General features: G+C 45.0%; 1 protein-coding gene across 4 annotated transcripts; it reads left to right on the plus strand.

Annotated features, from left to right (window-relative positions):
• The first annotated feature begins 7,790 nt into the window (after nucleotides 1-7,790).
• On the plus strand, nucleotides 7,791-16,351 carry MUC20 (mucin 20, cell surface associated). 4 transcript variants are annotated; one of them, XM_019839931.2, is made up of 4 exons: nucleotides 7,791-8,026; nucleotides 11,275-12,603; nucleotides 14,424-14,515; nucleotides 15,959-16,351. In XM_019839931.2, the coding sequence occupies exons 1-4, from the start codon at nucleotides 7,930-7,932 to the stop codon at nucleotides 16,010-16,012; spliced, it is 1,572 nt and encodes a 523-aa protein (XP_019695490.2). In that variant the 5' UTR covers nucleotides 7,791-7,929; the 3' UTR covers nucleotides 16,013-16,351. The 4 variants fall into 4 exon arrangements, with proteins under 4 accessions (XP_019695490.2, XP_003991798.4, XP_044892998.1 ...); XM_003991749.4 differs by having other exon boundaries at nucleotides 7,794-8,026; nucleotides 16,002-16,351; XM_045037063.1 differs by having other exon boundaries at nucleotides 7,892-8,026; nucleotides 11,189-12,603; nucleotides 16,002-16,351.
• Nucleotides 16,352-23,430: the final 7,079 nt, after the last annotated feature.

Raw genomic sequence — 23,430 nt, forward strand, 5'->3', positions numbered from 1 at the left:
CACACACACACACACACACACACACAGCTGCAACAAGTCAGACTTGGCCCACGGATTGTGGTTGGCTGCTCTCTGCCCTAAATCATCCTTTGTTCTTTACTTTTCGTTTGGGTCGTGACTTCAGCACTGACCTGTCCAGAGCTCTCTGCCCAGCACTGGAGCAGAGGCTTCAGTCCCCACTCTAGCATATTATGACCATTGGGCAGAAAGAAAGGCAGCATGGTACAAGGAAAGAGCATGGACTCGGGAGCCAGCAAGACCTGGGTTCAAATCCTGTCTCTACCACTTACTACCTGGATGATTACTGGATGACCTGAAGTAACTTCTTCTGCCTTTCTGAGCTTCCCTTTCCTCATCTGTGTCCCAGAGCTTGCCTTGTAGAGCTGTTACAAAAGGGCCTTGGTAGATGTACAACGAGACATAGCTATTATTTGGGGACATGCAAATAAGCTGCAGAGGGTGTAGGCCTTCGCTTCCTGCTCACTTAGGTCCAGCAGCTTCTGCACACCAGCCTCCCAGGGAGGCCCCTCTCCATCTCCATGAAGAAAATCAAGAAGAGAGCCTGACATCTCCCATGAAGCTCCTCCAGGGCCCTGTGATGCAGAGCCCACCCTGTTCCCCTCCCCCAGCATCCCCAGGTCTGCTGGGGCCTTACCACTGGGCCCACTGTGCTTGTCTCTTGGTTTCTATCCTGCGTGCTTCTATATTGGTTCAACCAGAGGAAGACGGAAATCTGCAATAGTCATAAACACATTTAAATCAGCCATACATGGCTGGGTGGCTCAGTCAGTTGAGTATCCAAATTCAGCTCTGGTCATGATCTCACAGTTCGTGAGTTCAAGCCCTGCATTGGGCTCTGTGCTCACAGCCCAAAGCCTGGAGCCTGCTTTGGATTTTATGTCTCCCTCTCTCTCTGCCCCTCCCCTGCTCTCTCTCTCTCTCTCAAAATAAATCAACATTAAAACAATTAAATCAGCCATACAGATTATAAAACATAAATTTGGCTCATTGTATTCATTGTTTGTGGTGGTTATAACGAATATAGTAAATGTTTCTTGAAAGCAGAAGGTGAGAACCTAGCACCCCTTTGGCTAAGTGATCTGTGCCTCCTTCCTCAGTATTCCTTCCCAGGTATCATGTGACCACCTCTAAGTCCCAAAATAGCCTGGTCTGATCCCTAGCCTCATGTTCACCTACTTTTCTTCCCAAGGTAAAAAGAGGCAGGGTGACCTTCTTCTAATGGGTTGGGACTGGCTTTCTGGGAGTTTCCTTGTGTGAGGATTTCAAAACTCCAGGAGAGTGATGCCAGGGGGTTTTGGGGTCTGTTGAACCCATTGCCTTCCCTCTCAGACCTGCTCCTCTCCCTCTTCGGTGAATGGTTCCCTACCCTTCAGCTTCCTGCACTTCAGGCCTTAGGGTCTTCTTTTACTTCTCTCTGCCTGTGGCCTTCCTCTGCAAGGTGACAAGTCTTTCTAGTTCTACTTCACAACATGGTTCATTTCTGCTCCTCCTATACTCCAATTGCCAAAGTCCCAGGTCACAGCGTCCTAACTGGTCCTCTTGCCCTGGGATCTCCCCTAACTGGTCTCTGCCCCCAGTTTACTGCCCACAGCAGAGTTCTGGTGTTGCCAGTTCCTCATTCAGAAATCACCACTGGCTTCCCATTGTCTCCAGAAAAAAAGCTAACCTCCCACATATGGCTACAAAGCCCTCCATAGCATGAGCCCAAGGCACATTTCTGGCTTTGTCTGCTATAAGTCCCTTTCCCCACTCCTATGTTCTACCTAAATAGAATGACCCATTATCCCTGTCCATGCCCTCCTCCAGGCTTTGGCTAATCTGAACACTGGTTTCTAAGTAAATGATTATAGCAAAGGAGGTCCTGTCAGAGTCCAGTTATTGGCTCTATTGGTTCTATTTTAGCTTAGTTTCTCTGAATAACTTATTTGGGAACAGAACTCCAAGGAGCAGGTGAGGGAAAAGGGAAGTGATGCAGAGAAGAAGGGAGACCCAACACAAAGATGCATTATTCAGTTGGCCCCCACTATGGCTGATTAGTTGCTTAATCTTGTGGGACCTTTTAAAAAATCTTATGAAATGTTTCAGAGAACCATCTGTCCTGGGGATGGAATAGGAAGCATCTGTCCATTGCCTCCCATTCTCATGGTTTATAGGTTGCTCCACTAGGCGCTAACTCTTTCAGTTCTTTGTTGCTGGTATGTGAGAGCAGAGCAGCTCTTGGAAGCATCCCAAGCCTTGGCATCAGGGAAACCCTGGCAGAGAGCAAATGGAACATGGCAAGTCACTGCCTCATCACTCCTGGAAAAGTAGTCACCGTAGCAATGGCTGGAGTAGGAAGCAAAGCCAAAAGGACTTGAATGGTGTACAAAAGGTGTTCTACCTACTGGCTTTTGGGAACACATGCTTTATCCCTCTAGCTCTTCCAACCACAGATTTCTTCTCCTGCCTAGGGATGAAGGAGCATGGGTGAGGAGACATCCCTGGGCCCTGTTTGGAAGAACTGGTCTCATACATCCAGACCTAGTGGTCTCTCTCCCTTCCTTGCTAGGAAGTACTTTTCAAGTGAGGCTCTGTGGGATGTGGCCTCTCCAGTTGGGATCATCCTGTGGGCCTCATAGAAAGCCCAAAGATGTTGATTTATGGGCTCTTTTCCCTCTCTTCACTCAGTGATTATTTTCCTTCCAAATGTCCAGAAACTCCATCTCTTTTAATTGCTCCTATATCATCCTTTCATGCCAGATAGGATGAACAGAGTTAGGTTATTCCAAACTGAAGAGACTGTTTCTGAGATGTTCCAATACTGGTACAGCTTCCTCTCTAGTTGAGTGTACACGTGTGTGCATATGTGCATGCATATTTCATTTTTATCTGGCTCTCCATCTTCCCTCCCCATCTTCCAAATATCTTCCCTATGAAAGTCATTTCCCTGGCAGCAGCATACTACCAGGGAAAAACCTTGGAAAAACAGAGGGTCTGCATTACCAGCCCTGCCTGGTATTTAATTTAATGCAAATTAAAATTACAAAGAGAAATTAATATTCATAACGATGTCTAAAATTACAAGGCCTGATGATAGCAAGTGTTGATGAGAATGTGGAGCAACTGGAACTCTTATATGTTGCTGGTATAGCCGAAGCTGGCACAATCAATTTGGAAAACTGTTGGATACTATATACTAAAGCTAAACACATGTATGCCCAATGACCCAGCAATTCCACTCATATATATATATATATATGTATATATATATACCCAAAACAAATGCAAGACTGTTCATTGCAGCTTTATCCAGAATAGTGAAAAACTGGAAACAACTCAAATGTCCATCAATAGGAAAATGGATAAATAAATTGTGGTATATTTTATACAATGGAATACTATCTAACAACAAAAAAGTACTGTTACACACAACATGAGTGAATTTCACAGGCATAATGTTAAGAAAAAGAAGCCACACACGAACGAGTGTGTATTCATAATTCCATTTACATGAAGATCAAAAACAGGCAAAACTAATCCATGGCGATAGAGGTAACAATGATTTTGGGGGGCAAATACTGACTGGAAGGGAACACAAGGGAGCCTAATGAGATGCTGAAAATGTCTCCTATCTTTGTCTGAGTGTGGATACCTCCTGGGTGTATACAAATGTAAAAATTCATCAAGTTGTATGCTACTTAGGATTGATGTAGTTTACTGTAAGTGGGCTATACCCTAACAAAGAGATGAATGAACAAGTGGACAGAGGGCTCTCTGGAGTTTCCTATACTATAGCCCAAGGAATAGGGGTTAGCGTGGGGAAGGCCCATTCTCAGGTCCTTGCAAATTTAGATGATTCTCACCACCTCTTCTGTGGTAACTCTGCCTGACAGGATCTCATCTAAACAATCTGTGCATACTTAACATTTTGAACTTGTAGGGACACACTTGGACCCCCCCCCCCCAGAGTTGCTATAGAAATATTTTAAAGTAGAAACATTAAAGCAATAGAAGATGTAGAAAGAAATGTAATCTGAACTTCCCTTAACTAAAGCAGAGCCTTCCAAAAATACACCTGCCATTAGTATCCTTCTGAGTGATTTTCTAGCCAATTCAGTCTGCCATGGAGACAGCCTGCCTAATAGAACCTTCTGTACCCATGGAAGCCCTAAACCCCCCACCCTTCCACTCCCACTCCTTCATTATGTTTGGTATATAAACCTTGATCTCTAGCTATTCAGTGAGTTATTCAATACTGAGCAACTTCCTGGTGCCCTTGTCAATAAACTTGGTCTTTTCACCTGTTCATCTGTCTGTTCTTAATTAATTTGCAGACCCTCAATCACCAGACGCATGTTGAAAGAGAAAAAAGTTTTTCCTCCCAACAAACCCAGAACAACTTAACTGTGGCCTGGAGCTGGGCTATATCTCAGTGGTTTAGCAGATTTATAACCTTGTATTTTGAGGACATTTGACCAAGTTGACTCTTTTATCAGACTCTTGGCAGGCCAGTGCTTTGGGCTTTACTTGATAACCCTTGTCCTGAGCCAGGTTCATCCCTATAATATGCACTGGTTTCATTGTGCACAGAGGGGTTCTAAACACTCTGATGAAAGAGCCAGACCCAAAAGGCACTGATGACAACTCCATCCTTCCAGTTGTTCAAGCTGAGAAGTCTGTACTTATTCTTGATTTCTGTTTGTTTGACATCCCACATCAATGTGGAAGGAAATCATGTGGACTCTATTTTCAAAATACATCCAGAATCTGATCGACTCCTACTACTTCCTCTGCTACCTCCCCTGTCAGAGCCACCCTCCTGTCTTGCCTGGACTAGGGAAAAAGCTCCCATTCTTAGTGCAGCTGCCAGACCGATCCTTCTAAAGTTAGATCCCATGGCTCCATCTGTTCATAACTTCCCAGGCCCCATCTGTTCCCACCTCACTCGGAGTACCAGTCCCAAGACTGGCAAAGCCCTGTATCATCTACCCCCTCACTCTGTCCTCCTATCCCTCAAATCTGCCCCTAGTGTGCTCTAGTCACATGGGCCTTTTGATGCTCCTTGAACTTGCTCCTGCCTTAGGCCTCTGGACCTTTCTCTAGAAGTTCCCACTGCCTGGAATGCTCTTCTCCAGGTATAACTTTCTCACCAATTTCAGGTCAGTGCTCAGCTCTCACCGTGCTATTTCACACAGCAAGCTGCACCTCCCCCCTGCCTCCCCCCAATACCAGGTTCCTGTTGTCTTTTTTCCTTCTTTTCCCCATAGTATTCATCCCTACATAATTCACTTATTTGTTGTGTTTATTGTTTGCCATCTTTCTTCCCCAGGAAGTTAGTTCCATGAGGTTAGGGATCTGTTTTACTTAGTGACGTATTGCAAATGCTGGCATATAGTAAGTATTCCATATATGTTTAAGTTAACGAAACCAGCCTCCAATGCTCGCTCAAGGTGAGAGCTGAAAAAAAAAGTCCAGAAACTTTCTGGATAAGTTTATTATGACCCAAGGGTCAATAGTCATGTGCCGGGGCACCTATGTGGCTCAGTCAGTTAAACGTCCAACTTCAGCTCAGGTCATGATCTCACGGTTCATGAGTTTGAGCCCCATGTCGGGCTCTGTGCTGACAGCTCAGAGCCTGGAGCCTTCTTTGGATTCTGTGTCTCCCTCTCTCCCTCTGCCCCACCCCTGCTTATACTCTGCCTCTCTCTCTCTCTCAAAAACAAATAAAACATTAAAAGAAAAAAATAGTCATGTGCCCAGGCTTGGAAATTCCCCCAGATGTAGAGGAAAATGGACCCAGCAAAATTCAGCAAACCCAGGGAGGTATTTAGCCAGACCTCCCTCCCAGTGGGTTCCTGGTTAGATCCCATCACAGGCAACTGGGCTGGAGCTGAGATGTTGTTCACTTAAATGATGACAGGAAAAAGGAAATGATGACAGGAAAAAGGGGAAGTCCGCGGTGGGCATGAGAAAGGCACCTGAAATGCATCAGTCTGTAGATTAAGCCACTGGCTGCTGGAATGAGGAAGTCCCTCTCCCAGCCCTGGCAGGGCAGAGAGGTAGCTCACAAGGGGAGGGAAGTGGCAGAAAGGAGCTGCATTCTTTCTTTCTTTTTTCATTTCAGTGATGTATTTATTTTATAACTGGAAGTTTGTACCTCTTACTCCCTTCACTTTACCCATGCCTGCATCCACCTCTCCTCTGGCAACCACCAGTTTGTTCTCTGTATTTAAGAGTTCTGTTTGTTTTTGCTGGAGTTTCTTCCGTCTTCTCTAGGGGGAAGCCCCACACTAGATCTCATGCTACAAGACAGGGCCAAACAGACTTCAGGTCATTGCTGTGGCCTGGGGCCTCCTCTCCTCTTCTGAAATCCCCCAGGGGGATATCCATCCTTCCTTTTGATAAAGTGAAGGATTTAGGTTGAATGGGAGGATAGAAAGGTTCAGCCTGTCGGGAATACTCTACAGATCAACCATGTTTTTGGAACTGGGGTCCAAGATCTCTGACTCCATGTGCTGGACTGTGTCCCAGGTGGACCTGTTCACGCTCTTCTCATGGAGTCTCCCCCCACGTTCTGGAATGACTCTCTCCTTCTTCCAGGCAGCAGAGTTCTTTTTTTTTTTTTTTTTTCATCTCAATGCAGGGTGAAGTTCCAGAAGACAGTGTTGTACACCCAATGCAGAACCTCAGACTGCATGGCCAAGAGGACCTTGTTGATGGAAGCCCAGAGAGGGAAAATAACTTGTCCAAGATCACACAGTTCCTGGGCCACTCTTAAGGAAGGAGCTGGAAAGAGAACTTAGGTTTTCTGACTGCACTTTGAAGTTCCTTCCAGCAGTAAGATTTTGTGATTTCTTGATGCTGATCCACTCTACTATAGAGTGGCTTTCATCACAAAACTCTGGCCCTGAAATCCCCCAGGTACCTTGTCTGCTGCCACTGGCTGTGGCCACAGCAGCCCATTCCTTGGCCCCTGGAAGGGGTGACATTCTTTTCTAGGGTATTTGGAAATATATTCTTCAGCCTCATTCCCCTTCTTATAGCCAAATCCCCTAAGCTTCTGTAAATTGGCACCTTCCCACTTCCCTCCTCCCAGGCTCTGTGACTCCGATCCGCACACTTTCCCTTTCCCTTCTCCTGGCTAGTGCCTTTCCCGTTCCACACCTCCAGTCTGGACACGGTCTTGACTCTGGCAGGGATGCAGAATCACGGGAATCATTGGAAAGATGTTAGAGATCAGAGTCCTGCTCCACACTGTCTCCTGCAGACTTTGGGGGGCTGTCCCTTCTCTCTACTGCTTGAGGATCAGGATAGATGTCAGGGCTCTCATTCATTGAGCACCTAAGATGTACGTATATTCCACGAGCAACCAGTATGTAGCAGGCACTGTGTAAGAGACTTACTCTCTCATGTCGTCCTCACAGAATGGCCCAGCAAGTTAAAGATTACTCCCATTTTACAGATCAGGAGGTTGAGCTTCAGAAAGATTCTTTAATTTGCCCTAGTCATAGAGCTAATAAAGGGTAGGATTAGAAATGAAACCCAGATGTGCTGAACTAAAAGCCTAAATCCCATGCACAAGGGGTGGGAGAAGAGGGAAGGGTTGTAGAAAGGGGGGAAATGTGAAACACTATCTTCCATGGCCTCCTTGGCTGCAGGACTGAGGGGTGAATATCACTGTGGGAATGATTTTATATCTTCCAATCAAACTTCAGAGAGGAGAGGTCACTGGGCCAGGGAGGCAGCAGGGGTATTTTGCTGACAGCCCTTGACATGCACCCTGCTACCTCTCAGCCTGTGCATTTATGATCACCTGGCTGCTTCTGGAAACTACCCAGCCACACCAAGGCAGGTGGCCCGCCCCTCCTCTCTGGGTTGAGGAAGCAGGAAAAAGTGGCAGTAAGAGGCTTTGGGCAGACGTGCTGGGCAATGATGGCCGGAGCTCCTGTTAGGATGGGCTTTCTCTGGGGCCTGGCTCTGCCCCTTTTCTTCTGCTGCGAGGCTGGGGCCCCCGGGAGCTCTGCAGGTAAGGAGGTGTGGGCTGCTCTCCTCACAGGGCTCTGGGTGTGAGTTTCTGTACCGGCAGCCCTTTGTGGTTGATTAATTAGAATTAACCATAAAGCTATATCTGAAGTACTACTATTGTTGATAAAGAGCGTGCAAATGGCAGTGTGCCAGCTTACGCACGTATGACACTGCAACCCGTAGGATGAATGATGTCCTTGTGCCCTGGCTGCCGGTTGTCTCTTCGGGGAGTGTGTGAGGTGGAGGGGTGGGAGGGGCGAGGGAGGTGCCAGCAGGGGATAAATCTGACTAAAGCCAAAGAAAGCAGCTTGACAAGATTCCAACTCCTCCAAGTTTATTTCCTAGCCCAGATTTCCTTAAAAAAAAATAGTTTTTGTGTGAAAAGTCCAACTGTTACAGACTGCCTGGGGAGGGCGGATTCTGAGAAGGGCAGGGCTTTTATGAAAGAGACTAACATGGATGTGTCATAGGAACTGTGCCATGCTTGTCACATGCATTGTCTTTATTATTTTTTTAATAGACTTTTTATTGTAGAGCGGTTTTGGGTTCACAGCAAAATTGAGCAGAAAATACAGAGATTCGGTTCACATATAACCTCTGCACCCCCCCATACCTAATCTCCCCTCATTATCAACATCCTGCATTATCTTTTTCTTTTTTTAATGACTATTTTTTAGAGCAGTTTTAGTTTCGCAGCCAAATTGAGAGGAAGGGACCGAGACTTCCTATATGCTCCCATGCACCATCTTTTTAATCCTCTCAGTAACCTCATGAGAGAGACACGGGTCTTGTTATTACCCGTCTCTCTCCACAAGATGGGACTGAGGCTTACCATCTTGCAACTCATCTGCAAAGCCAGAATGTTATTCCGCATGTGCTTACCACTAGGACCATGTTGTCTCTTGCACGCACTCATGACCTGCCAGGCTTGTGCTGCACATTTTACATTTAATTGAACTTAGTCTTCACAACCCTATGAAATAGGTACCTGTAGCTCCATTTTATAGATGAGAAAAATGCACGCTTGAACCAGGAGACTTGGCCGGGGTCACATGATTGGTAAGCAGCGGAGTAAACAGCAGAGAAGGGACTCAAACTCAGGATCTATAGTACACATGCCTTCCTCTCTGCTTTTTTGATCTGAGGAATGGACCAAGAAAGCTGCAAGCATTCTAGAGCTGTAGAGGATTGGGTAGGCTTTGCTGTGTTTGAGAAGACCTCTGGCGGGTAAGAAACTTGGGTGGGGTTGTGAGAGCCCCAAGGGGTGTGAAGAAGCTACGGGGTTGGAAGCATCAGGAGGTTTCACAGCAGGATGGTGTCACAGGGTTCCAGGAAAAGGAAGAAAATACTTCAGGGGAGGTGGATGGTCAGACCCCAAGAGCACCACTATTTGGGCTCTAGGCTGGGTGGGTTGACACAGCTTTGCTTTCACTGTGTGGGGACTGAGGAAGCTCAGAGAAATATCTTGGGCTTTGAAGTGGGGAGGAGAAAGTATATTCCTGTAAAAGCATGATTGCAGAACAACTAATGAGAGTGAATGCCATGACTGACCTGATATGCATGTGGGGACAGCCTGACATTCTCACTGCATTAAAGTTGGTTGTGTCCTCTCAAGTGACTCTTTGAGAAGACAAGGCTTGGGAGGGATGATTAGTAATCCCTTACAGTCTTTGGAAAATAGGACTTTCCCATCCCCCTTCTCCTCTGGTCCTCACCATTATGGCAAGGCAGATATGATCACCCTCTTTCACAAGGGAGGAAATGGAGGCCTGGAGAGGCCTGGTGGACTAACTTGGCTAGTAGGAGGCAGAGTCAGGATTTGAACCAGTTAGTCATTGGACTCCAGAGCTAGTAGGCAATAGCCCTGGGGCTGGAACCCAATCTCTTGCTTCCTGGCCCAGTGCTCTTTTATTGTTCAGAGAGAGACACAATGGACAAACTGAGGACTTGGGGCCCTGTCCTGACAGCCAGCCAGGGACGAGGTGAGCAACTAGTCCTGTACTTCCATTGGGTCCTTGGATACTTTTGGGCCAATAGATCTCAGTAAAGACCATCTCAAACCATCAGAACCCTGAAAAGGAGGGCTTATATTTTGATTCTTTTCCTTCCAAGAGTAAGGTTACTGGATAAAACACAGGGAATCAGCTTAAATTTGAATGTCAGGTAAGAAAGCTTTTTCTAGCAGTATGTCTCAAATATTATGTAAGAAATGCACATACTGAAAACATTATTTGTCACTGAAATTATTGCTTGTTTATCTGAAATTCAAATTTGAGTTTAACTGGGCACCCTGTATTTTTAATTGCTAAATCTGGTAGCCCTCCCTGAAAGGGTCCTTGGCCCACTTACAGAAGGAACTCTTCCTCCTTAGTAGATGGGAGAGGCATGCTTATCAGCCCATAAAAATATCCTGCTGTAGCCTCCCCAGGGCCATTGGTGCCATTCGGCCCACTGTGCATACAATCTCACAGGGTCCATCAAATGAACAGGGATGCTCTGCCCTGTAGAGAAATGCTAGTGGCATCTCTAAGGAGTGAAGTTTGCCTCACTTGGCTCCCTGTTTCCAGTGGAACATGCCTGGTGCATCATTTCTGTAGTTCTGGGATCTTATCCCTGCCACATCAGATGATGGGACCCCAGGGTTCCTTGCTGGAGCCCCAAGGACTCTGCCTGCTCTCTTCCCTTTTGCAGTAGCCACCACCCACTCTGTTTCTGGAGGCTCCTCTCTCCCAGTCCTCCCAGATACCTCTAAATACAAAACCACAGATGTTTCCTGTATTTGAAGAGTTTTCACTTCCATGGGGAAACATTTGCTGGATGAGTAAAGTATCAATGGAAAGTGACAAGGATTCTTTGAGAAGGTTCTGAGAGTCGTGATTATTGCTCTGTAGTTGTTGATTCACTTAGACTTATGCCTCCTTTTCTCCCCCTTGAAGCTGGATCCTGGCCCCAGGCATTCCCCCTGATGGCTTCAGACCAATAATCAACTAGATTCTGAGGCTTGCTTGCCTCAAGTGGGTCATCAGAGGACATCAGTCAGGTGATCCCCCCAGTTCCATGGCTGACACATGGGACTGGTCTTCCCAATACCACCTCCTTCTTTCTTGTATGTATAGATGAAAAATGGAGTAAAAACAACTTCCCCTCCCCACCTTCCTCCCAGTAGTGCCCAGGCCATAAACACAAGGGCTTGTGTGAAGTCAGTCCACGGGGACTCATGGCTTACAAAGGTGGTCTTACCCAACACAGGCCCTAGCACCAGCAGACCAGGCCCTTTGGTGACAACAAACCACATAGAAGTGACTACCATGACTCCGGGGATCAAGACAAGTTCACAGGGAGCCTTCCAGATGACTGACCTTGTTGAGACCTCCGTGCAAAGCCACATCCCTTTGGAAACTCAAACCCTGAGCACCCAGACCTTTGATAGGACCTTAATCCTGGCCAGCACCATTTCAGATGCAGAGATCAGGGAAACCAAGACCATTTTTCCTGCAACAGAGACCAGGGCCTTCACAAAAATGATACCTTCCAAATTCATGGTTGTGATCACCACTCCTATGGAGGCATCAGCCGCAAGTGGCAGCCCCACAGGAACTGGAATGACCACAGTTGAGACGGTTATAGGCACCGATCTCGTGGAATCTGTCTTTGACACTCTTTGTACCGATGACAGCTCAGAAGAGGCAAAGAGGATCGTAATTGACATCTTGACATTGGCTCACACCTCTGCAGAAGCCGAGGCCCTGACCTCGGAGAGCAGTGCCTTCTCTGACAGCTCAGTTATGGCCATTGCCACCTCACAGGCCCTGGCATCTGACACCACTGTTCCGGCTAAAGCCTTGCTTGCCTACACCATCACCGACACTGAGGTTACCAATTGCAGCATTGTAGAAATAGAAACAACTGCCACCACTCCCGGGACCTTGGACACAGATCATGATCCCACAGGAGGAAAGGCCCTGTCAGCCTCTGAGGTGTCAGCTTTGCTTGATTCCACTGAATCAGAATCAGACTTCACCAAGACCATGACATCTGCTGAGACCGTGTCAGGAGCCAGAGGCACAGAACCAGTCATGCCTGATACCACAGTTGAGACCCCGCTACCTGTTAATAGCACCATAGAAGGAGAAACAGCAGGAGCCAAGACCACTACCCCCAGCACAACTTTGGTGACAGTCAGCACGAACCCCTTGGAAGAAACTTCAGCCTTCTCTATTGAGACAAGTCACACCGAGGTCTCCACAGGGACTGGGTCAACTGTGGGCAAAGTGGCTCCCCCTGCTGGACTCTCAGATAGGGCCTACAGCCACACCCAAGCAACCACTAGCAAGAACTCCACCCCCTCAGAGACTTCAACCACAGACAGCACAACCAATGGGTCCATCCCCATCAGCAGGAACACCTTTCCTTCTGTGCATCTGACTGTGGCCAACAGCAGCCCAGAGGCAAATATCACCTTAGTCAAGACCACAGCCTTAGCAAAGACCTTGAAGACAGCCAGCATGACTGAATGGAAGCCCCCAACAGCCATGCCCACCACTGCTCAGACAAGGTGGACCACAGAAGTTACTGCAGGTAAGTGGCTCTTGGAGGTGTGATCTTGGGGATTTGGAGTTGGGAATTTCCAGAATGTCTACATGCTTAAGGGATAGGGAGGAAGGAAGGATCTGGAGGCTTATTCTGAGCCCAGTCTCTGAGGTCACGTCTTCATGATCTTCTAGTGATTCTTGCCAAAATCAGAAACAGGAAGAGTTAGGAAGGCATATGGAAAAACTGTGGGGTTGGAAGTCTGGAGAAATAGTTTGAGACCCTGGTTTTTCCCTTAATAATCTAGTGGCCTAGAACAGGTCCTTTTCCTTTCTGGGCCTCAGTTTCTCCACCAGTAACTGCAGGGGGCTGTGTTGCATGAACAATGAACGTCCTTTCCAACTCTGCCCTTCTGTGATATTAACGGTTGAGTAACTACTGTGTGCCGGGTGAGGCCCCAAATTGTATTCAAAAGCCACAGTCCTCATGCTCTGGAAACCTCTGGTTCAGCTAGAGCCACACAGAGGGGCACTGTGTGAATGTCTGGCCCAAGTTGCTGCCCCCTGAGCAGCTGGGACCCCATAAGAGTGGGGCTTGCTGGGCTTGGAGCCATAGACAGTGACTTTAAATAAGTGAATAAATTGGCCAAACGTTTGGGCATTTAAAGCTACATGTCTGAGACAACAGATACTTCTCAGGGATGAAGCCCCTTCATCAGAGGCTGCTGGGTCAACCTAGCTTCTGGTCAGCCTGGAGCCTCCACCTCTACTTCCTGTCACTGTCCTCATGCCTCATCCCTGTGGTGTCCTCAGCTGGCCCTGCCTCTGTGGGGAGGTGAAATAAAAATATTTATCACGATCACCTTACTGAACATCTTTTGTATTCCAGGGAGAGATCATATAAAAATATTTCACAACCAGTGAAGCATTGACACTGGCTGAATGTTCTCACTGATGTCAGGCAGTGAACTACGAGCTTTGCATGTGTTATCTCTTCTAATTAAACCTTCAAAACTACCTTATGAGGTGGGTGTTATTGCCCCACCTGACAGGTGAGGAAACAGGTTTAAAGATGCTAGACTGCATTGACATGATTTAAAAATCAATAGGTTCATAAGGGGTCAGCATAAAATGTCTTTCTCCCACTGCTGTTCCCCAACTACCCAGCCTCCATCATACACATAACTGGCAGAGTTATTTTCTTGTGAATCTTCTGGCCATGAAATATGCATGTGGCAGCAAAAACAAGAAGGATGAGATATCAATATTGATATCTCTATCAGTCTATATAAATATAGAAGAGCAGTGACTAGATCAGTTCTAACAGTATTCTGAGAGGGGGAAATGACTACAAGAGGGCAGTTAAGGCAAGCAGGTTAGGGCTCAACAAAAGGCAGAACTTGCCTACAGGGCTGCTAAATTGGGAAGGCTGGATCGAAACCTCCACCAACTTGGAACTGGAAAGCATTGGCTGAGGGCATCACCTCCAAGAGCCGGCCTCTCTCAGGCATTCTCCCTGTCTGGACCCCTTCCCAACAGCCCATCTGTGACTGCTAGTCCTTGAGAACATTCTAGATTCACTTTGATTTCTCCTTCCTCACACTACTCTTTTGACTTCTCTGAATGTGGTTGGGGCCTTTTTCACTCTCGTTGGGAGGACTACAAGGAGCCCAGTTATTGGAGAGAAGGAGTCCTCTTTCTCTTTGCAGTGAGTAAATGTAAGCTCCCATGTGAACACTGACACATTTACACATGAGAGTGAGCACACATGTGCAGAGGTGTGGACAGAGGCTGGGTAGCATGGGTCATGTCATGATTCCTGAACTGACTTACCCATATTTTCATCTGCTGCTTTTTTTAAACTTGTAGGTGGGGATGGAGGCTTTTTCCTTCTGCGGCTGAGTGTGGCCTCTCCAGAAGACCTCACTGACCCTAGAGTGGCAGGGAGGCTGATGCAGCAGGTGAGTGGGCACTTTCTGGGCCAAGAAAGTAGGGGAGAGAATTAGGAACTAAGTTTAAGGATCCCTGCTTGGCTTGGCTTCTGTCTGTTTTTCCTGAGTTGGGAATTCCCCTTCTGTGCTATGTAAAGAAATTCTTTCCTTCACCCCCAATTTCCTCAGGCCCTAGGAAGGTCAGGCCTTCTGGCCCTTGGGAGAAGATCAGTGATATTAATGGGCAGATAGGCAGGACTTCGGGTTACAAGTAGCAGAAATCAACTCATTGTAGCTTACACAGAAAAGGCAAGGCATTATTGGCTGAGAAAACTAGAAATGACTGTTCCAGCTTCAGTTATGGCTGTATCCAGCAGCTTAGACATGATCATCAAGATTTTCTCTTTCTCTACCTCTCTTAGCTCTTCATTGTTCAGAATCTCTCTTCATATGTACAGAAAGGTGGCTGTGACAGCCCTAGAGTCACAGACACTTCCCTCTCCCAAGGTCTGCTTATTATACTAGGGAAACACTGATCTCATTGGCCTGCAAGGGCCACTATGAGTGACAGCTCAACCACATGGAATGAGAAGGACAGGCCCCAAAGGAAATAGGAATGCTAGGCAGGAAAACACCCCATAGATGTATGCTCCAGATGGGGACCAAGATTGGGGTATATTTGTATAAGTTGGGAAAATTCTCCTAAGACCCAGATCACTGGACAAAGCTTCCAATGGTGGAATTCTGGGGTCAGAGATTATGGGGATAATATGAATCACTGGAAGGTTAAACTAGGTCATCTCAGTCTAGCTCTTGTGCCCACATCTTGCTGCTAGGGGATGAGAAGAGGAAGTATCTGGGCTCTTAAAGTTCTCTTAGTGGAAAGGGGCCCATCAGGACTCCCATAATGAGATCTCTGAGCACAGCATGGGGGTTTTGAATTGGGACAGCCAAAGAAATGACAAATACCTACTGCACTTGATAATCAAAGTAGCAAGTGTGAATCCTAGTCAAAGAGGGAAGCCAGAATGGTGCCAGATCTGAGTCCCCCAGACTGGAAACTATTTCAGGGTTCAGAAAGAGGCCAGGGAGAGAGAACAGGTCAGGAGCTGAGGCATAGGAATCAGGCCATGTAGGTGTTGGGCACGAGCTCTTGTCAGGAGCGGGACACTGATGTAGGGCTCAGGGTTCAGGACTCAGACAAACAATAAGTTTGGAGCCATATAGATCTGAGGGTGAATTCCAATTCTTAACTGTGTGACCTTGGGTAAGTTACTCCATATTACTTTCCTCCCTTATAAAATGAAGTGAATACTACCTGCTTTGTAAGGTTATTGTGAGGTTAAATAGCATTGTGTGCATGAAGCACCTAGTGCATGCCTAGCCGGTGGGGGGCCCAGGGAGTGTTGCTGGCCTCCTCCTATGTTCTCTCTCACTGTCCCTTCCTGTCCTTGGCCTGTGGTGAACTCATAGGCCAGGTGGGCTGGAAGTACCACCTTCTCCTTTTGCCCTACAGCTCCTCCATGAACTGCATACCCACATGCCTCCCATCCAAGTGTCTCTGCTGCGTGTCAAGAAGGACTAAGGAACATCAGCTGTGGCCAGGCATGGTTGTGTGCCAAAGGGGGAAGTGCTGCTGGTGGTCTGGGCCCCCCATAGACTAGAGCCAAGTTACTGTGCTGAGATATACCTGGGAGCTTCCCAGGAGGTCAGCTAGCCTAAGCCCTTTTCCCAGACCTGGCAGCAGGACCCTGACTCACATATGCCTGAGTGTGTGGGGATCTGGGTGGGGGGTGTTCCAAAGATGTTCTTGGACTTCCTTTGGCACATGTGTTGTGTTTCAGTAAAGAGTGACTTGATCACCCATCTGTCACCTGCTTTGTGCTTCCATTGGACATTAATATTATATTCAGTGTGGCCCAGAGATTATCTATTTTATCAGTATGGGGTATGTGTGGGTTTGTTTGTTTGTTTTGATATTTATATGATACAGGGATTTAGGGCATCTTCCCTTTACCTCCCTCCTTCATTCTCCCCTGGTTCTTGGTTTGGACCTTGATTATAACACTTGCTGAGGTTGGCCCTGGAGCCTTTTGAACTTTGAGCTCCTTTGGAGCAGGGACCATATTTATCTTAGTATCCCCTGAACCTAACAGAGTGCCTGGCCTGTAGTAGGATGACAGAGAATGTTTGTTGAATTGACCTGAATTTCAAATTCTGGACATAAACAGATCACAAGAAAGTCTGTAATACTCAAGTATTCCTTCGTCTAGCTCATAAGTCATTATTATTTAAAAAAATAAATGTGGCTAATCTTTATTCTATTGTAAAAAAACTTGCTTATGATTTTCAAATTTTGAAAATTTCAAAAGGGCGGGGTGCCTGGGTGGCTTGGTCGGTTGAGTGTCCGACTTCGGCTCAGGTCATGATCTCATGGCCTGTGAGTTCGAGCCCCGCGTCAGGCTCTGTGCTGACCGCTCAGAGCCTGCAGCCTGTTTCAGATTCTGTGTCTCCCTCTCTCTCTGCCCCTCCCCTGTTCATGCTCTGTCTCTCTCTGTCTCAAAACTAAATAAACGTTGAGAAAAAATTTAAAAAAAAATTTAAAAAGGGCTAAGAAAAAAAGACAGAAATGGAAAGAGGAGTAGAAGAGAAAGAAAAAAATTTCTAAAATCCCACCTCTTAAATACAACTATCGTTAATGTATATATTCAACCTCTCTGCTTGGTCTGAGATATCTCACATTCAATATTTCATATATATATATATATATACACACACACCATACATATTTTATTTTATTATTCTATTCTATTCTATTCTATTCTATTCTATTCTATTCTAAATTTTATTTTATTTTAGAGACAATGTGTGTGAGTGGGATAGAGGGGCAGAGGGAAAGAGAGAGAGAATCCCAAGCAGTTTCCATGCTGAACATGGAGCCTGATACAGGGTTTGATCCCACCCATGACCCTGGGATCATGACCTGAGCCAAATCAATAGTCATACGCTCAACCGACTGAGCCACCCAGGTGCCCCCCAAACCAGAGTCTTAATCTTTCCCCCAAACCTACTCTGCCTGTGTCTTCTACATCATGTCAATTACATCCTTCAGTTCCCCAAGCCAAAATTCTCAAAGCCAGTCTTTATTACTCTATTTCTTTCATACTTTACATCCATCTCATCAGAGAAGTCTGTTGGCGTTGCTGCTGTCAAAAATACGCCCACAGCCTGACCCTTCTTCACCACCTCCACTGCTCTCACCTGGTCCGAGCTGCCGTGGTCTCTCACCTGGATTACTAACATCTTCCTAACAGGTCTCCCTCTTTCTACCTTTGCCCCCACCTCCAGTGTAGTCCCAGCACACCAGCCAGTGCTGTCGCTCTATAATGTAAGGCAGACAAAGCCACTCCTTGGCTCCAAACCCTCCCATTTCATTCAGACAGAAAGCAAGGTCCTATAATGGTCTGCAAAGCTATATGCAATATGTGCCCCTCCACCAGCCTCTTGAACTTGCTAACTGCACTCTAGCAACACTGACCTTGCTGTTCTATGAATGCATCAGGCCTTGAATGCACTCTTGCACGCTCCTGCCTGGGGACATTTGCATGCATTGCTCACTCTTGCTTCTCCTGCAGATATCCACTTGGCTAACACTTCCACCCTCGCAGTGGGTCTGCCTGACCACCCCCTCTGCTTTGATTTTCTTCATAACGTTGATTACAACCTAAAATAATACATATTTTATTTCTTTGTCTTGTTTACTATCTGTCTCCCTCAACTGGAATGTAAGAGTTTGTTCACTCCAGTATACCCAGCATCTAGGACAGTGCCTGGCACATAAAAGGTTCTCAGTAAATATTTGTTAAATGAATGAAGGCAATAAGACAACTTTGGATATTCTTGTGAATAAGGGGAGTGTGCCTATTCAACAGATCCCCTTTCTCTTGCAGAGTGAGGCAGAATGAGTTTTATAAAGTAGGTTGGACAAAAATAATGGAAACATTCTTCCCAGCATATTTGATGAACACCGACAACAGAAGAGAGACCATGTTGTGTGCTGTGGGGGATTCAAAGATGTCTCTTCCCACAGGGGCTAAAGTTAGTAGGGGAGGGCAGACATGTACAGACATAATAAACTGAAAGAATTTATTTACCATATATGGCATATATGGCAAAACCAGAATCTCCTTAATACACAAAGAGCTCTTACAAGGCAATAAAAAAAACATATATACCAATAGGAAAGTAGGAGTATAAATGCCTTCCAAAAGCAGGAATATTAGTGCCTGTTTTCCATGAAAAAGAAACTTCACTGGCAAAAAAAAAAAAGTAAATTGATACAATGAGATATTGCTAACTGTGTATCAATAAGTAGAGAATTATAAAAATTATAATTTCTATGTTGATGAGGGTGTGAGAGGGGAAAGAACACTCTTAAACACTGCTTGTGTGAATGAAGTTGGGACAGCCTTTCTGGGGGACAATTTGACTAGCTAAGGCCTTAAAAATGTGCATCCCTTTAACTAATTTCATTCCAAAGGGGTTCTTGAGGAAATAACTAAGAATCTGTGCAAAGCCCAATAAATAAATGTGTTCATTACAGGCCAATGTAATGAACAGGCTGTGTTATAACAGCCAATAAAGGCAAAATACAAAACAAAACACAAATAAGCTATCCCAGCATAGTCATTTGGTTAATAATAGTGTTTACCTTTCATACTCTCTTTAGAGGTTCCCTCTCCAAAGTCAAAGCTAGTCCTGTTTCTACCAAAGGAATCAAGCTCCCAGCTTTGTGTGCAACGGTCTTTGTGATATGGAGAACTTACCCAGCTCGGTGTCCTGTGTTCCTTCCACAAGAAACTTAATACTTCCCAGTCACGCCTGCTTTCATCCAGAGACTTTGCACATCATGATTCTTGTTCCCTAGAATGTTCTCCTCTCTTCTGGTCCCTTCAGTCTGGAAAACTTCTATTCATGCCTAGAAGCCCCAGGTCACTCAGTGCCTCCTTGTGGTAGCTTTCCCCAAATTCCCTAAAGAAGAGCTAGTTTCTTAGTCTTTTTAGGTTTCTGTTATAACACTTACCATGCTACATCATGCTTCATTTACTTACAAGGTTGTTAAGTCATATGTGCTTCAGGACAACTGTAATGTAGTATTCATCTCTGTAGCCACAAAACCCAGCACAGAGCCCTGTACATGGAGGGCACTGGACTGTTTGCTGAATAACTGAGATGATGGGCCCCGTGAGCAGGTGGCCATGAGATGTGGGCTCTGAAAGTTGAGAAAAATGGCATTTAGTGCTGAAGTTAAACAAAATATAAATACAATGATATAATTATTATTAAGCTGTACTAGGCATAAATATATAACACTGCAGTTTTATACACCCAATTCTTTTTTTTAAGTATCTATTACTCATTTTAATTTTCTTTTTTTTATTAACTTTTTTATTTTTTTAAATTAGTTAGCATATAGTGAAACAATGTCGCGACTGGCGCGACAAACACCGAGGTCAGGGTCCTGAGGGTAGGGGAATGCAAGAAAAAAGAGAGAAGAGAAAGTTTGGGAACAGGAGGGTCCCCTGGGCTGATGGCCCAAGTGACGGCTTTATTGTTGCTGTACACAATCTTTTATAACCAGACTCTTATGGGTCAGGTCATTCTAAGAATAAACAGGTTTCACATAATCGCTGCCAACCAAAACATTTAGTTCTGTGTTTCTTGTGCATTTTCTAGACGGGTCACAAGATCTTGTTGATAAGATTGCTAGCAAAACACAATTCCCATGTTTGTTTCTATCTGACTCGGGGTAGAAAAAGGGAGGTAGCATTACTGCCAACACCTGCAGACCACAGGCTTCAGGAATTAACTTTTTCAGCCTTGACAAGGCTTTCGTATGCCCTTGAAAGTGGGGGAATGGGAGGGGGAACCACCGGGTTGGCTTGAGTCAACAGGGAACGTTGCTCGACCCGGTCTCAGCCTGGCGCTGGGCCCGGCCTCCCACATGAATGGGAGGGGGAACCACCGGGTTGGCTTGAGTCAACGGCGAACATTGCTCGACACGGTCTCAGCCTGGCACCAGGGCCCGGCCCCCCACAAACAATGATTTCAGGAGTAGATTCCTTGGTGCCCCTTACCCATTCAGCCCATCCCCCCTCCTACAACCCCTCCTGTATCCCTCAGTTTGTTCTCCATATCTTTGAGTCTCTTCTGTTTTGTCCCCCTCCCTGTTTTTTATACTATTTTTGTTTCCCTTCCCTTATGTTCATCTGTTTTGTCTCTTAAATTCCTCATATGAATGAAGTCATATGATATCTGTCTTTCTCTGACTAATTTCACTTAGCATAATACACTCCAGTTCCGTTCACATAGTTGCAAATGGCAAGATTTCATTCTTTTTGATTGCTGAGTAATACTCTGTTGTATATATATACCACATCTGCTTTATCCATTCATCCATCGATGGACATTTGGGCTCTTTCCATACTTTGGCTATTGTTGATAGTGCTGCTATAAACGTGGGGGTTCATGTGTCCCTTCGAAACAGCATGCCTGTATCCCTTGGATAAATGCCTAGTAGTGCAGTTGTTGGGTCATAGGGTAGTTCTATTTTTAGTTTTTTGAGGAACCTCCATACTGTTTTGCAGAGTGGCTGCACCCCTGGCTGCACCAGGTTGCATTCCCACCAACAACGCAAAAGAGATCCTCTTTCTCTGCATCCTTGCCAATATCTGTTGTTGGCTGAGTTGTTAATGTTAGCCATTCTGACAGGTGTGAGGTAGTATCTCATTGTGGTTTTGATTTGTATTTCCCTGATGATGAGTGATGTTGAGCATTTTTTCATGTGTCGGTTGGCCATCTGGATGTCTTCCTTAGAGAAGTGTCTATTCATATCTTTTGCCCATTTCTTCACTGGATTATTTGTTTTTTGGGTGTTGAGTTTGATAAGTTCTTTATAGATTTTGGATACTAACCCTTTATCTGATATGTCATTTGCAAATATCTTCTCCCATTCTGTCAGTTGCCTTTTAGTTTTGCTGATTGTTTCCTTTGCTGTGCAGAAGCTTTTTATTGTGATGAGGTCCCAGTCGTTCCTTTTTGCTTTTGTTTCCTTTGCCTCCGGAGACGTGTTGAGTAAGAAGTTGCTATGGGCAAGATCAAAGAGGTTTTTGCCTGCTTTCTCCTCAAGGATTTTGATGGCTTCCTGTCTTACATCGAGGTCTTTCATCCATTTTGAGTTTCTTTTTGTGTATGGTGTAAGAAAGTGGTCCAGGTTCATTTTTCTGCATGTTGCTGTCCAGTTTTCCCAGCACCACTTGCTGAAGAGACTGTCTTTATTCCATTGAATATTCTTTCCTTTGGATATTCTGTGCTTTGTCAAAGATTAGTTTGCCATACGTTTGTGAGTCCATTTCTGGGTTCTCTATTCTGTTCCATTGATTTGAGTGTCTGTTCTTGTGCCAGTACCATACTGTCTTGATGATTACAGCTTTGTAGTATAGCTTGAAGTCTGGGATTGTAATGCCTCCTGCTTTGGTTTTCTTTTTCAAGATTGCTTTGGCTATTCGGGGTCTTTTATGGTTCCATACAAATTTTAGGATTATTTGTTTTAGCTCTGTGAAGAATGCTGGTGTTACTTTGATAGGGATTGCATTGAATATGTAGATTGCTTTGGGTAGTATTGACATTTTAACAATATTTTTTCTTCCTATCCAGGAGCATGGAATCTTTTCCCATTTTTTTGTGTCTTCAATTTCTTTCATAAGCTTTCTATAGTTTTCAGTGTACAGATTTTTCACCTCTTTGGTTAGATTTATTCCTAGGTATTTTATGGTTTTTTGTGCAACTGTAAATGGGATCGATTCCTTGATTTCTCTTTCTGTCGCTTCATTGTTGGTGTATAGGAATGCAACCGATTTCTGTGCATTGATTTTATATCCTGCAACTTTGCTGAACTCATGAATCAGCTCTAGCAGTTTTTTGGTGGAATCTTTTGGGTTTTCCATATAGAGTATCATGTCATCTGTGAAGAGTGAAAGTTTGACCTTCTCCTGGCCAATTTGGATGCCTTTTATTTCTTTGTGTTTTCTGATTGCAGAGGCTAAGACTTCTAATACTATGTTGAATAACAGTGGAGAGAGTGAACATCCCTGTCTTGTTCCTGACCTTAGGGGGAAAGCTCTCAGTTTTTCCCCATTGAGGATGATATTAGCATTGGGTCGTTCATATATGGCTTTTATGATCTGAGGTATGATCCTTCTATTCTTACTTTCTTGAGGGTTTTTAATCAAGAAAGGATGCTGTATTTTGTCAAATGCTTTCTCTGCATCTATTGAGAGGATCATATAGTTCTTGTCCTTTCTTTTATTGATGTGACAAATCACGTTAATTGTTCTGCGGATATTGAACCAGCCCTGCATCCCAGGTATAAATCCCACTTGGTCGTGGTGAATAATTTTTTTAATGTATTGTTGGATCCAGTTGGCTAATATCTTTTTTTGAGGATTTTTGAATTGGTCTATAGTTCTCCTTTTTAGTGGGGTCTCTGTCTGGTTTTGGAATCAAGGTAATGCTGGCTTCATAGAAAGAGTTTGGAAGTTTTCTTTCCATTTCTATTTTTTGGAACAGTTTCAAGAGAATAGGTGTTAATTCTTCCTTAAATGTTTGGTAGAATTCCCCTGGAAAGCCATCTGGCCCTGGACTCTTGTTATTTGGCAGATTTTTGATTAATAATTCGATTTCCTTACTGGTTATGGGTCTGTTCAAATTTTCTATTTCTTCCTGTTTCAGTTTTGGTAGTGTATATGTTTCTAGGAATTTGTCCATTTCTTCCAGATTACCCATTTTATTGGCATATAATTGCTCATAATATTCTCTTATTGTTTTTATTTCTGTTGTGTTGGTTGTGATCTCTCCTCTTTCATTCTTGATTTTATTTATTTGGG

The sequence above is a fragment of the Felis catus genome, chromosome C2, assembly GCF_018350175.1.
Source record: "Felis catus isolate Fca126 chromosome C2, F.catus_Fca126_mat1.0, whole genome shotgun sequence".
NCBI classification, from domain to species: Eukaryota; Metazoa; Chordata; class Mammalia; order Carnivora; family Felidae; genus Felis; species Felis catus.